This window comes from Ricinus communis, chromosome 9 (genome assembly GCF_019578655.1).
Source record: "Ricinus communis isolate WT05 ecotype wild-type chromosome 9, ASM1957865v1, whole genome shotgun sequence".
NCBI lineage: Eukaryota > Viridiplantae > Streptophyta > Magnoliopsida > Malpighiales > Euphorbiaceae > Ricinus > Ricinus communis.
The window spans coordinates 8,772,826-8,785,463 of record NC_063264.1 but is presented as its reverse complement, the minus strand read 5'-3'; the positions used below and the strand labels follow the sequence as shown (position 1 = coordinate 8,785,463).

General features: G+C 33.0%; 3 protein-coding genes across 3 annotated transcripts; 2 read left to right on the top strand and 1 right to left on the bottom strand.

Annotated features, from left to right (window-relative positions):
* Positions 1 to 1,113: 1,113 nt before the first annotated feature.
* Positions 1,114 to 3,997, top strand: LOC8280706 (transcription factor ILR3). Its single transcript, XM_002522782.4, has 5 exons — positions 1,114 to 1,511; positions 2,266 to 2,328; positions 3,064 to 3,138; positions 3,219 to 3,381; positions 3,575 to 3,997. The coding sequence occupies exons 1-5, from the start codon at positions 1,372 to 1,374 to the stop codon at positions 3,839 to 3,841; spliced, it is 708 nt and encodes a 235-aa protein (XP_002522828.1). The 5' UTR covers positions 1,114 to 1,371; the 3' UTR covers positions 3,842 to 3,997.
* Positions 3,998 to 4,469: 472 nt separating this feature from the next.
* On the top strand, positions 4,470 to 5,684 carry LOC8280707. The gene has a single exon (XM_002522783.4). It carries the CDS (start codon positions 4,599 to 4,601, stop codon positions 5,577 to 5,579), a length of 981 nt encoding a protein of 326 aa, XP_002522829.2. The 5' UTR covers positions 4,470 to 4,598; the 3' UTR covers positions 5,580 to 5,684.
* A 2,704-nt stretch (positions 5,685 to 8,388) lies between these two features.
* LOC8280708 (probable galacturonosyltransferase 12) lies at positions 8,389 to 12,433 on the bottom strand. The gene is made up of 6 exons (XM_048378804.1): positions 12,047 to 12,433; positions 10,636 to 10,691; positions 10,330 to 10,485; positions 9,520 to 10,110; positions 9,121 to 9,423; positions 8,389 to 8,938 (listed from the first exon to the last, which is right to left on the bottom strand). The coding sequence occupies exons 1-6, from the start codon at positions 12,255 to 12,257 to the stop codon at positions 8,654 to 8,656; spliced, it is 1,602 nt and encodes a 533-aa protein (XP_048234761.1). The 5' UTR covers positions 12,258 to 12,433; the 3' UTR covers positions 8,389 to 8,653.
* Positions 12,434 to 12,638: the final 205 nt, after the last annotated feature.

Here is a 12,638-nt window from a genome sequence, read left to right as displayed (position 1 = left end):
TATTTAAGTTTATAATTTTATTAGACTAAAATTAGCAGCAATCTAGTTAAAATTTGATTGGATACAAGACAATTCAATACAAAATTTAAAAATTTAAATAAATTAATAAATATTTTTAGTTATTAATAATTTTGTTTCAAACATAATCTAACAGAAGTGACATATTTGAGATGGTATAAATGCTGAAAACAGAACTGATACTGCCCGCTAACGATGGCTTCAAATGTTTGGCTGAAAAGTATCAACTATTTAATCTCTCTTTGAATTACTTTTTGTTTTTTCTTTTATTATTTTTATTTATAAAACTTAAAGACACGTTTCGAGTGGACCCTCTTTTGCGTGTCCTCCCCATGAAAGAAATAATTAAATTCCACCCTTATTTATTATTCTCTTGAGAAAAAAAAGAAAAAAGAATTTTAAGAGCTATAATATTTTTAACGAAATTAATATTTTAATATAAAAATGATAACTTTTTCCTTTTGCCTTTTTTGAGTCACGATTGCTATGATTTCCTTCAATGTGTAAATTTGAATAGTCTAATTTTCATATGATGCATACACTTCTGAATCATGTTTTGGATGAAATTGAAACTAACTCCAGATTTTACAGTTCAAAAGACAACTCTAACATTATTAAGATAAAATCTTGTGAAAATGATTAGCAGTGACATTTTTTTAAATAAAAAATATTAAAATAAAATTTAGTTAGTTTTAAATACTAAAAGAAATTTATTTTAAATCTTTTTAACTCTTTTTTTTCTACGTGCGTATAAAATATTAACTTTATTCTTTAGTGATGAGAGTTATTAAATAATAATCTTTCATTTATTTGGATAAATAAAAATCAATACTGTTATAATTAATTTTAAAGATATGGTTGTTATATTTTTTAAATTTTAAGAATATAATTAAACTATTTTAGAAATAAAATTAAACTATTTTAAGGTTTAATAATTTGATTATCAGAAATTTATGGACAGCTTTTGAAAAAAGAAGAAAAAAACTTGGAAAATAAATATTAAATAGAGGAACATGGTGTAACTGTAAGACATCACTTAAATTGGGCTTGAAAGAGGAAGAAAAAGCCCAGTAACAGTTTTATCCAGGCAAGTGCGCAACGATGACGAAACTTTCACACCACACCTGCACCAAACACGCCCGCCTCTCTCTCTCTCTCCCTCAATTTCTGAAAAAAAAAAAAAACAACAGATGCATCTTCTTTTCCCTTAAGAAATAAGAATCGAGACTTTTAAAGAAACGTTTTTTTTTTCTCTTCAGCCAAACACGCCATACTATCATCACCACTACGGAATTTTCCTGCAGCCGGAAGATCGGAGACAATTTTCCGGCAAATTTGGTGGCTGAAAAAGAAATGGTGTCCCCAGAAAACACGAATTGGCTGATAGAGTATGGATTGATCGATGATATTCCTGTTCCTGATGCCAATTTCTCTGTTCCTGTTACTGGTTTCTCGTGGCCTGTCCAAACCCTAAATGGGTCTTCTAATGTCAGGTAACTAAAAAAATCTCTCTTTAATATATTAGTTAGGGGTGCTTTGTACTCTTAAGAAAAAAAAAAACTTATGGCGTTGAATTGTAGAGAATTGTCAGAAAATTTTGATTTTTTCTGTTTCCTTTGTTTAAATTCTTGTGCTACCGAATAGGCTTTTGAATAACTGGAGAAGATTTTTTGGTTACATGGTTATTTATCTATTTCGGGACTTCTATTGGTAACTGTTAGCATTTTGTCTCTGTTATTTGGAATATTTATTTGATGTCTACTTGATTTGGTTTAAGGTGGAGTTTATTATGAGGAAATTTTTTTGTCCCAAGTACGAATTTACTTCAGGTGCCATCAGAGTTTGCTTATATGGATTTGCTTTGAACTGTATAACACTGGGGTTATAAGGTTTGCTTTATTTTACTGAATCTATTCGTTAGAAAGTTGTTTTAACTTTGATAAATAGGGAGGAAATGATTTCTGCTATTTCAGAGATTGCTACAAAGGGTTGCTTTTGTGTTTGCTGGATTAATTGTTTGTTTGTGTTTACATTCATAAGTGATATCCTATTTCTTGCTATTAGTAGTTTCCTCTTCACATCCTTGCTTTGGTCTGACCTCAGACTGTTCGAAATTTGTACATTTTACACATGCGCACATGTAATTGAAACCTAAATTGCTTTTGATATCTGTTTCTTTTCTCTTGTATTGTTTCTTTGTGGCTTTCTTTTACCCTAATGTCTATGTTTGTGAAATTGTCTTTCTAGTGTGGAAATTGATGGATCATTTGGGAATGCTGACACCCAGAAGGACTCCACTTCCAAGAAGAGGTAGACTTAATTAATTCTACTGTACTCTATTTATTAGTAAATGGAATTGTCTTTCTTTGGGGCAATGTGGTCACTAGTCTTTGTAATGTTGTAGTAGCTCGATTCCTTTTATATACATTTTGTTTAGAAAGTGTCGGCAACTAGAACTTTGGAATCTGCCCTACTTTTTCGTTTTCTTTCTATTGTAAAATATCCAGATGCTTAAGGGTTTTTAGAAGCTAAAGTTAAAGGAATAAAAATCAAAGATTATCTTTTATTTTCTGCAAGTTGCAACCTTGCTAGCTAATTATGGTCTTACTTTTGAAGTCACACCCAGTGGACTATGGATTTGTATATGTGGAGTAGAACTATGCAACATTCTTATATGTGGAGAAGACTTTGCCTATATTGACTAAATTTGGCTTTTCAATACTGCAAGATTATGGTTGACATTGTGGCATAAGCTGAATTGATCTATGCCAAAGGCTTCACTAAATTAGTTCTGTGAAATATTTTACTCTGAGAAATAGCCTGGAATGGCATGGAATATTCTGCAACTTGAGTATCCCTTAATTCTTTTCTTTTCTTTTCGTTTCTCCCCTCACCCTGCCAGTTGCTATCCTTTTTTGGATAGAAGTTCAATACATACTTCTGCTGTTTTTTTATTTATTTGTTTATCTATTTTTATTTTGTCCCTTAGTGGAAGAATGTTGTCTAATCTCTCTCTCTCTTTTTCGCACCTACTGCCTGCTGCAGGGGTAGATCTGACTCATGTGCTTCTAGCTCCAAAGCATGTAGGGAAAAGTTGCGGAGGGATAGACTAAATGACAAGTACTCCCTTATTCTCTGTTCTCTCTTTTTATCTCTATTTCTCTGGAGCACCCACAATCTGTATTTGGTGTTACTGCTAGGTTTTTGGAGTTGGGCTCTATCTTGGAGCCTGGAAGACCTCCTAAAACAGACAAGGCTGCTATTTTGATTGACGCTGTCCGAATGGTGACTCAGCTGCGAGGTGAAGCGCAGAAGCTGAAGGACTCAAATTCAAGTCTTCAGGAGAAGATCAAAGAGTTGAAGGTGAATATGCGTCATCTGTCCTTGTTTTGGAATTCTAGAATTTTTTCGATGCTGAAAATTGTATGATGGGATTTAATTGTGCATGTCATTTGATAATTGCCTGAAAGTATGCTGCATGTCAACTGCTTATCATCCTGAATTAGTTCAGATTGTTACTTTCTATTTTATTAAGTTGCTATCTTGTTTTGAATAGGCTGAAAAGAATGAACTTCGTGATGAGAAGCAGAGGCTAAAGGTGGAAAAGGAGAAGTTAGAGCAGCAGCTGAAAGCCGTGAATGCACAACCAAGCTTCTTGCCTCCACCTCCTGCAATTCCTGCACCATTTGCTGCCCAAGGCCAAGCACCTGGAAATAAGTTAGTGCCTTTCATTGGATACCCAGGAGTAGCCATGTGGCAGTTTATGCCACCTGCTGCAGTGGATACCTCTCAAGATCATGTGCTCCGTCCTCCTGTTGCTTAAGTTAGCAACCTAAAAATGCATTGGTTTGCATTTTGCACCAAACAAATGTATTCATTTTGTCAACGTGTTCTCGTCTGCGTTAGTTTTTTATGGAGTCCTCTAACTGGATATTGGTGGGTGACTGAAAGTATTTGCAATCTGGATTTCTATGTTTCATTGCTGGTGCTCACATGTAAATTTTAATAAGTTTATCTAGCAAATGTCTTCTTAGTTAGTATGGTTGGGATGCTAAGTGGACTCTAATTATTTGCGGGCTTAGAAAAGGCTGGGGAAATCTGTGCCCTGGTAATGGACTATACAAATTCCACCTATACGCCCTTGACGCTATTCGTGACAGAGTTATTCTAATATACAAATGCTTACTGAATTCGAACACAATTTTATTTAATTAATTGTGTTAAAATGGTTGACCCTAATATCATATTTCCTTTCACAGAGGATTTACGTTACGGTGGAGAATCACCAAAATATATTTTCCTTACGAAAATGGCCAACCAAACCATTCTGATTACAAATAAGATCTTGCCTTTCAGCTGTCGGGTCCAGTAAATTTAAGTTAAATTGCGCTTTAACCATATCTGTGCAAGCTGTAGACAAGTTACTGGGGAGGATATGGCGATTGGCAATGAAGAAAAAGGGCACTGAGGGTGGACCAGCCTAACGCTAGTAATATGTGGCTGCTGTTTTCTCCCATAATATCTTTTATCTATCTTGTTTTAGAGCCTGTTTTACTATCTAGTTTTCAAGCTAGTCTTTCATGGCTTCCAATCTTTTCAAATTTCATATGCAAACCTTCAGTACTAAAAATCTTTCAACTACATCTCTGCAACACAGAACCCTTTTCCCATCTCTTCCATTCCCTAAAATCCGCTATCAATCCAGAGTTCCCTCCCTATCAATCATCAACTCTTCCCTATCTTCCTCTACTCCACCTTCCTCCAAAGAAGAAGCCATTCTTCAAGCCAAAACCTGCCTCTCTACCACACTAGAAAAGCCCCTCAATAATCCCAAACTCGCTGGCAAGCTCAAGAAACTGAAGCAACCCAGATTCCAGGTTGAAATTCCCATCATCGATGACTCACCCACATCCCTTTCCCAACTTGCTTTTGATCTTTTTAAAGAGCCGCCCTTTAAAAGAAAAGGCTCTAAGGTTAAGATTGTGATCCTTTGGCCAAACCAAACATTAAAGGAAAGTGCAATTGATATATTTCATTCTCATTCATCGAATAATGTTGAGCATGTTGATATACCTTCAGTTGTAAATAGTAACGACAGATCAGTCTTTGGTTCTGTTGAGGTAGCAGTGTTTTTAGCACCAGAGAGTTCACAGTTAGCATCTATAAGAACCATTGCTGACAGTTTGTATCCAAAACCAGTGGTGATATTAAACCCCAAATGGGGTTTCCAAGAGGAGAATGATTTTGGTGCTTTGAATGGATTTATAGGGTCTTTTGAAGTGATATATTCATTTTTGGGTTTGGAGGTGCAGGGTATTCTGAGCAAGAGAAAAGGAGTGGTTTTCAAGTGTGTAAAAGATGGGGTTGTAAGTGGTGAAAAATGGATGGTTCTTGTTGAAGAAGGAGGAGGTGAATTGAAAGTTGTTTCAAGATTCAAGACCAGACCATCAATAGGTGAAGTTGAGACTGTTTTGTACAATTTGATGGCTATCAATTCTCCTATCACAAAGTCTGCTAAGTTCTTGAAAGATCTGGTGTCAAATGTAACTGGAAAAGAATGATAATCTGATGAGTTATGATATTGTTTTTATTTTCAAATTTAGAGACTAATGAGAATCTTGTGATTTGGGGTTGCTTCATTGAATAAAAGTTTTGCTCTTCTTGAATTTTTATGAACTGGTTATTATCATGTTTCACCACTGGATTGCACAACAATTCCGTCGTACTCACACTGTCAGTTTCCAAGGGTTAAATTTATTCCCAAGCATTTCAAGCAATTCAAGAATTAGAATTTGAAATAAGTCTATAGAACACCTATTCCAGGAGAACATTAATATCGGTGGCTTGAACAAACATCCTGACAGGATCACCACATTGTAAAAATATAATTTCATTGACACGAATTGATGGGTTCCAAAGGATGTAAGTTCTGGGAGGCCACATAGGCATGTTACGGCCATTTACACCCATTATTGTCACCGACGAGGCAAACTGAACCATTAATCGGATCAACAGCATTATATGTTTCTCTGTAACACCTGAAAGGGAAATCTAGGAGCTTGTCGGGGTTCAAGTTTCGATTATGGAGATAGATATAGCAGGTTCTGAAAGAAAAGGAGAGGGGATTATGATCTTTAGGTGCGGAAGATGAAGGAGATAACATATTTTTGTTTCTTAAAGTGATTGCATAGAAAGGTAGGATCTTTTATGAGAGAGTTCCAGGAGTTGCAGAATTGATAGACTTTGTGCATGCACAAAGTCTAAGTAATTTTTCTGCAGAAAGAGGTGAAACACAAAAGGGTCTTGATTGGCCACTTCTGCTTTTAATTCTTGGGGGAGGACATCAAACATATTCTTCTTCATCTTCTTCTTCTTGTGACCTCTGCTATTCATCTCTGTGACCTTTTTTTATTCCAGAGTTGGTTGAAGATTGATTGCAGAAAATAAGTGCAAGTATAACCACACAGTTGACTGTATATAGCTCCTAAAAATTATAATTAAGATGCAAATTCTTCCTTACGACTAGATATCTTTGCCAAGTCTTTCCCAAAGAGAAGGCCAAGGAGGATGGAAGAGTTTACAGAATGAAGTGATAATTGATAAGTTGCAGAAGAAATTAAAATGCTATATACACTAACTTTTGGCAATAACATTGATTTTGGAATACATTTAATTAAATACAAATATAGATTAAACATGCTTAGGATTGTAGTTGAGCAGGCTGCTTGATTATTACTATTGACTCAGATCTCAGCTAAATTTATCGAATTTATTCATGCTTAAAGGAGCCCAAACGAGTTTACTTAAATTTAGCTGAATTCAGCAAATACAATTCTTAAGCATATATTTATTATAAAAATATAATTACTAGAATAATTTGACCAAATATGATCGCTCGGTCCTTATAAAATCTATTATTAAAATATCCCTATAAAGGAGATAGAGCTAAGCAGAATAAAAAGAGATTTTCCTAAGATGCGAAATGAAAACAATTCGTTCTTTTAGATATATTTTTAGATCTATTACCGATACTAAGTAGCAGTCAAAGAATTATATCTATTTTTTATAATATTATGCATTGATTATATATACCATAGTGAATTTTTTAGAAAAGAAATGTGTCTTTTACAATAGAATTTGATAAAGAAGACTTTTTTTGAATTCTCAAAATTTCTTTTACTCCAAGCATTGTCTCGGCTATGCTAGTTCAATAAAGATATTTCAATATTAATATTAAGTAAAATATAAAATTTATACATTAAATATCAAATTATTAACACTATTTTTATGAGCTATCATATTTACGAGTAGGTTTAAGAGCTAACAAGCCGAATTTTGTTATTAGCTTGGCTTATAAATTCTTATTAAATGCTTAAACAAATTTTGATCATGTTAAATTTCAAGCAGCTGACAAGAGTTTTGGTTGGTTTATATTCCACATATGACTTGTGGTTTATAACATTCAAGAGTGTCATTTACATTTTTAACAATAATATCCAACTTCAGCTTTAATTTGAAAATTCCGGCTATATTCCGTTTATACATTTTTATAATTAAACATATGTAATCATTTAATACTAAAATATAAAATACTTTATATATATTTTATTATTATATTTAAATAAATACATATACTTAGTATAGGTCAATTGATTTGCCCAAACTTAAAATTATCACCATTCTTTATATAATAAAATCTCATTATATTAGTTATACATTTGGGACCAAATAAGATTTATAACTAAGAGGAAGATAATTTAATGGAGATTTGAGTAATAAGATTTTTCTTCACTTAATATTTCTTGTTGGTGAAATAATAGTAATCAGAAATAAATTATGTTAATATCTTTACCATATTGTACAAATATTTATGAGACAAAACCATCATAATATGTAATTTGTAAAGATATTTCTTATTATATAGAAAAATATTTTCTAAAAAAAAAGACCAAAAAAAATTTATAATTTATTATAATATAGAGTTTATTCTTATTTACAACTGATTAAAATTGGAACTAAAGATATAAGAAATCTACAAAAATATATGGATTATTTTAATTAAAATTACTACTCTTTAGTTATTTTGAGTGTAGACATTCAACTGTTTGATTTATCACATAATTAAATAGTTACATTAAAAAAATAAATTTGTTAGTTTAATGTTGATGTATGTATTACTCATTATTGGAATGTCATTTTCTAGTAAAATAATAATCTTTTTAAATTACAAATTAGAAAAGGAAAAAGAATAAATTTTAGTTAAGTTGAGATATTTACCAAATGCCAGATTAAGGCAGTCAATATCAATGTTTTTATAATTGAAAATACAGCAGTTGATTGATTTATGCAGAGATACTTCAAGCAAACACATGAGTTCAACTGATTGTGTTTTTTTATTAAGCAATAGAGGAAGAATTCCAAAAGAATTAAAAGAACGTAAAAAAAAAAAAAAAAACATTGCATGAGGCTGTGTTATATTTTACATAAAGAAGCCCTTTTAATCTTGTGAAGAACTCTCTCCTCCTCTGTTTCTCTCTTTTTCTTTCATCCTTTTGTTTTTTCTTCCCACTCCTGATATACAATATATATTTCTTTGTCATCAATAATACAGTTGAAATTCATTTCAAAATTCATGTCAATTCGCCCTAATATGACAACTTTTAATGAACTTATCGGAGAAGTTGATGTACTTTGACCACAATGGTCGGAGTTGAGGAAATGCTATATCTAGCCATGGCTTTGCTCTGCCATTGAAATGGACAACACCAGCACTTTCAGCATCAGCTAAACTTGTATTTTCTTGGTAGCCCAGTCCTAGCATGTGCCAGAAAGGATCAATAACATGGACATGTCCATGGAATGCTATTAGACCTGGCGGTAGTGTTCCTAGCTGCCACAAGCTGAGGTCTGATTTCAAGTTCTGCAAGTTTTAAATGAAAAACATAGTTGTAATTACTAAATATCAGAAAATTATTTACATGATATCTGTGCACCAATTCAATAACGTATCATAATACAACAGTCTGAATCTTTATTTATTCATTGGGATGTATATAACAAGAGTAGAGTAGATGTATTAAATAATTTTATATTTCTATTTACCTGATCAAGCCAATAATGGTAGGTGAGGCTGACATTAGTCTTCCTCCAAGCATCTAAATCGAAAATGTTCATACCATAAGCCCAAGCACATTCATTAGGGTCGAAATCCTTAGCTATCAGAGGATGAGAGAAGTTCAAATAGCTCTTTAATCGCTTTGACATCACAAATTTATCTTCTCCTCTGCATGTTTCTACAGCTCCATTCACTTTTCCATTCATGTCAATGTCCCAAAGGGGCGAAAGATCGGTTTGGACCACTATGTCATCGTCTAGGAACACTACCTTGTTTAGACTTGGAAACAACTACATGCATATGTATAAGTGGAATCACCAAAAGGGTTACTTTACATCTTTCAATTGGCAAGTAAAAAATTTAATAAACAGATGCTTGAATTTTACCTCTGGCAGGTGAATTCTGATGTGATTCATCACTGAGTTGTACTTGGGACTAAGTGCTTGTAGTTTTGCTGCGATGACATAAGGCTTTTCTGTGTTATTTGCCACAATGGCTGATGAACCTCCTCTGAATTGTGACCTTACCCTTTGATCCTTTTCCATTGCTTCCAGAACTGGCACTTTCCCCTTGGCAAACCAGTCGAAATGATGCAATGCCTTAACCTCAATTATTGCAGGCGATAATGGGTGCAGCGAGAACCATGCTTGCATAGGTGAATAAGTTTTTCTGTCGGTTATTACGTGCAATACAAACTTGTGGGGGCGCAAGGCGTTCTGAACAAGGGAGGCGGCAACAACAGAGGCGGCAAGCACATTATCCGAGGCAAGGACAAAGTGGAAGTAAGAGTTATCGACGAGGGCAGGGACAAGTTCTGGTGTAGGCAGCTGGAGGCGGGCGGCTGCGTTGGTAGAATGCTCGTTGGCTAGCCTTAAGGCTAGACAGTACAGCTGTTTCGGTATGCTACTTGATGCTACATGTCTGTATAAATATTCTTGAATTTTGGCTGTTCTGGTTCTCTGTTCAAGCAGCGTAACCTGGAATAGATATCAAACATGCATTGGTTAAAACAAATTTTGATCTCCAATTACAGTAACACCAAAAGGGTTTGCATAAAAGAAAAATAAATTACTGTCAAAATTGCATTCTAAATTTATATTTCATTCGAATGAATTCGTATAGGATATATAAAAAATATCGAGTTTGAATCCTGATTTATGAATAGAAAAATATAAAGAGAGAGAGAGAGGTGATACCATTTCCCTAAGCTTGATGGCAAATGTTTTTGCATTCAATTTGGTGTCCTTAACATCTGCCATGAACTCCTCCAACGTTTGAGGAATATCGCTTCTTCCTTTTAAATCATCTTGATCAAGGGGATCTTGTAGTACTTGGTATATAACTTCTGGAACCTTTAATTAATTTCAGAGTTAAAAAAGAATACTCCAATTAATTTAGTAAATGACACACTTAACCAAAACTTTGGTATGAAGGAAATTAAGAAAAATAATCTCAACCCAAAAAAAAAAAAAAAAAAAAAAGTAGTAGGCCTAGAAATTTACAGCTGAATCAAGCCTTCTTCCCAATATCCTTGGTCCTAGTCTTTTCCCCAAGCAACCTACATTAGAAACAAATTAAGGCCATATCAATAATTTTATATCATGTTATTAAATACTAAATAAGAAAGCTAATCATACTTTACTATTAAGTGATAAGAAATAAATAATTATAAAATTTAAATTACATATAAAAGTATTTAAAATACATATCACTCGTTTAATACTCATAATATATATCAAAATCTTTCATTATTGTTGTTGAATTAGTAATTGTAAGTTTATATATGAATTTATATGTTAAATTATTGTTGTGGTGGGCATATCAATGTTAGTTGGCATCACCCAAGAGTGGTCATGCACCGACCAGGTAATTCAAATATGTTTTAAGCACTAATTTATAAGCAAATCACGTGCTAATTGGCTGCTTATGATTTGAAGCAAACAGAGTACCAAAAATATATGCAATTAGGTGGGATATGTCAGTCAATTCCTGTACTTTTTGCAAACTAATTAAGCAACCTAATCTAAATCCTAATCACAGTCTATTACATGAATACAAACAAAAAAACAAAAGTATATACTATAAACGAAAAATATTAATAAGTGCCTATGTGTTACTCGACTATTGATTAATTTATCCGGCTAGTTTCTATTATTATCCTTTTGAGAAGATTTTATTTGAGTTCTTCAAGTAGATTCTAATTTTATAGAAATTTTTCTTCACCGTTTTGATATATTATAGTTAGTAGAAGAATAAGTAATACGTAAATATATTTATGAAAACTTAAAAATAAATAAATATATATATATACTTATATTAAAATATATAACACATTTAGAAATATAATCACTCATTCAATTCAATAATTGGGTGCAATACATTAAAAATAATCAATTCATTATTTTGAACGAGCAGTCAAGTACTTATCGTAATAGATTATAAATACCCAGTAAGTGGATAATCATCAAAGTATAAATATATACATATTTATTTAGTTTAGGGTGGCAAACGGCATTTTCGATGCAGAACAGGCAATTTTTTTTTCAATTAAACTCAGACACATTGGAACCATAATCATGATTTAAACAATGTTTTTGACTCTAGTGATGAACCTTAATATCCACAACAATGTATGGGTGAAGGCTTAAGAGACTTTGCTCATATAAAATTCTGGTGCACAAAAAATTAACATGAATATTATCAAAATGTACTGCTTCCAAATGGGTTGCTCTTCGTGTTTGTAGCTTTGTTTTTGTCTACTTAACACAAATATTGCAGAAACATAAATCCTCCTTCAAAATCTTAACACCACCAATGCACCAATGCTGTTAATTCATCTGACTGCATTGATAAAGAAGCAAAAGAAAGAAAAAGAAGGAAGTTTATATATAAAAGAGAGAATATTGTTCATACCTAGAGTAGAGCACTTGCTTTCACCATCAATGGTGTCAACAGTAGACAATACGAAGACAAAGCGAACAAGGAAAGTGAAGAAGAGAAGTGAATAAAAAAGCATTCTGTAGGAAACCCTTTTCCCTCCAACCTTCACTTTGATAAATTCTCTAACACCTTTTCCTGGAAGTACAGTCACATGCCTCAGACTTGGTGATATATGAAGCTGCATTTTTTTGGGGGAAACCACAGAACCAAAACTAAAACAAGGAACACAAGAACCAGTAGATAATGGGGTTTCTCTTGTGTTTCTTGGTTTGTTGGTTTTGGTTATGTCATTAGGCAATCACTCAAAAAAAAGGAGGATCGGGTAGAATTGCAAGAGCCCATGAGGGAGAGATATGGCTGTAAAAGGAAGGATATGATTGGAGTTTAAGGTAGCTATCAGTTACCTAAACTTGCTTAGCATTTGGGCTAGACGTTTTGTATATTTCAAAAAATTAAATAAATAAAAATTTGTAATGTTTTTGGTGTGCAAATACAAGAGTAAAAAGAAGGGGTTGTTAAGGGGAAAGAGACATGGGACTTGAAGAAAAGGGCTTATATGTTTTGG